Genomic DNA, 1,056 nt, shown 5'->3' with positions numbered 1-1,056 from the left:
AGCCCTGCCTACACCCGCGGACAATATCTTGGACCTAACCGCATACTCGGCCTTGCCCCAGGATTTGACCCCCCTCACCACATAGTTGGCCCTTGGCCCCTAGATTTTGTTGAGAGAAAGGGAAATATTTACCCCATAGACTACATATTCACCGCCATCCCTAACCTTTTGGAAATTATTAATATTCAGAATGTTGATTTTAGCAATGACTTAACATACATCGAGACACCTGACTAGATTGTCGACCGAGCATTTTGCAGATACATACAGTCCGTCCCTATTTACATCATTCAGGCCGCATAGGTTTGTTTTGGCGTGGTACACCTAGGATAGGAATTTGAGCTTCTTATGCGTGGTCCAAACCTAATGGTAGTAGACGCTTGGGTTAAAGACATGGAAAAGATTTTTCACACCTTACCTTGCACCGAAAGACAGAAGGTAACTTTTGTCACTTTCACGTTCAAAGATAATGTGCAGGAATGGTGGCTTCTCACCCTGGAGAAAGAAGAAATCATGACTTGGGCAAGATTCTTAGAAGTATTTTATGAAAAATACTTTCCAGATTCGCTACGGGAACAAAAAGCGTTGGAATTCATACATCTAAAGCAAGGAACCATGACGGTGGTTGAATATGAGAGCAAGTTCACACAACTCGCTCGATTTACGACATATGTCATCCCCATCAAAGCTCGAAAAACAAGGAAATTCGAAGTAGGATTAGATGCTGAAATCAAAGAAAGGCTTGAGGTTTTGAAACTACCAATCTATGCGAATGTGGTGGATCGAACATACATCGCGAAAAAAGGGGATTAAAGCCTCCCGTTCTTGAGAAACAAGCCAAAAGAAGCAATATTAGGAAAGAAACAACAGAAGATCTAGTGTTGTACCCCCAAAGAAGGTAAATGCGGGTACAACCAGTTCAGGCAATCCAGGTCCTACTAACCCCATAGGTGGCACTATTTCTAATTTCCCTACTTGTGGAATGGCTCATTCGGGATGATGCCATCGAGACATGAGAGCATGGCCACTTGCTAAAAGATTGTCCAAAGCTTACTA

At 42.8% G+C, this 1,056-nt stretch overlaps 1 protein-coding gene across 1 annotated transcript; it reads left to right on the top strand.

The window, feature by feature from the left end:
* The first annotated feature begins 393 nt into the window (after positions 1 to 393).
* On the top strand, positions 394 to 813 carry LOC145823734 (uncharacterized). The gene has a single exon (XM_082923258.1). The coding sequence runs from the start codon at positions 394 to 396 to the stop codon at positions 811 to 813; it is 420 nt and encodes a 139-aa protein (XP_082779384.1).
* Positions 814 to 1,056: the final 243 nt, after the last annotated feature.

Source organism: Camellia sinensis, chromosome 4 (genome assembly GCF_055761805.1).
Source record: "Camellia sinensis isolate YWXY chromosome 4, ASM5576180v1, whole genome shotgun sequence".
Taxonomy (NCBI): Eukaryota; Viridiplantae; Streptophyta; class Magnoliopsida; order Ericales; family Theaceae; genus Camellia; species Camellia sinensis.
The sequence above is the reverse complement of the archived record's forward strand: the minus strand, read 5'-3'. Positions and strand labels throughout refer to the sequence as shown.

What these genes read in the sequence shown, in the direction of transcription:
- LOC145823734 (XM_082923258.1), top strand. Translation starts at nt 394, where the DNA reads ATGGAAAAGATTTTTCACACCTTACCTTGCACCGAAAGACAGAAGGTA.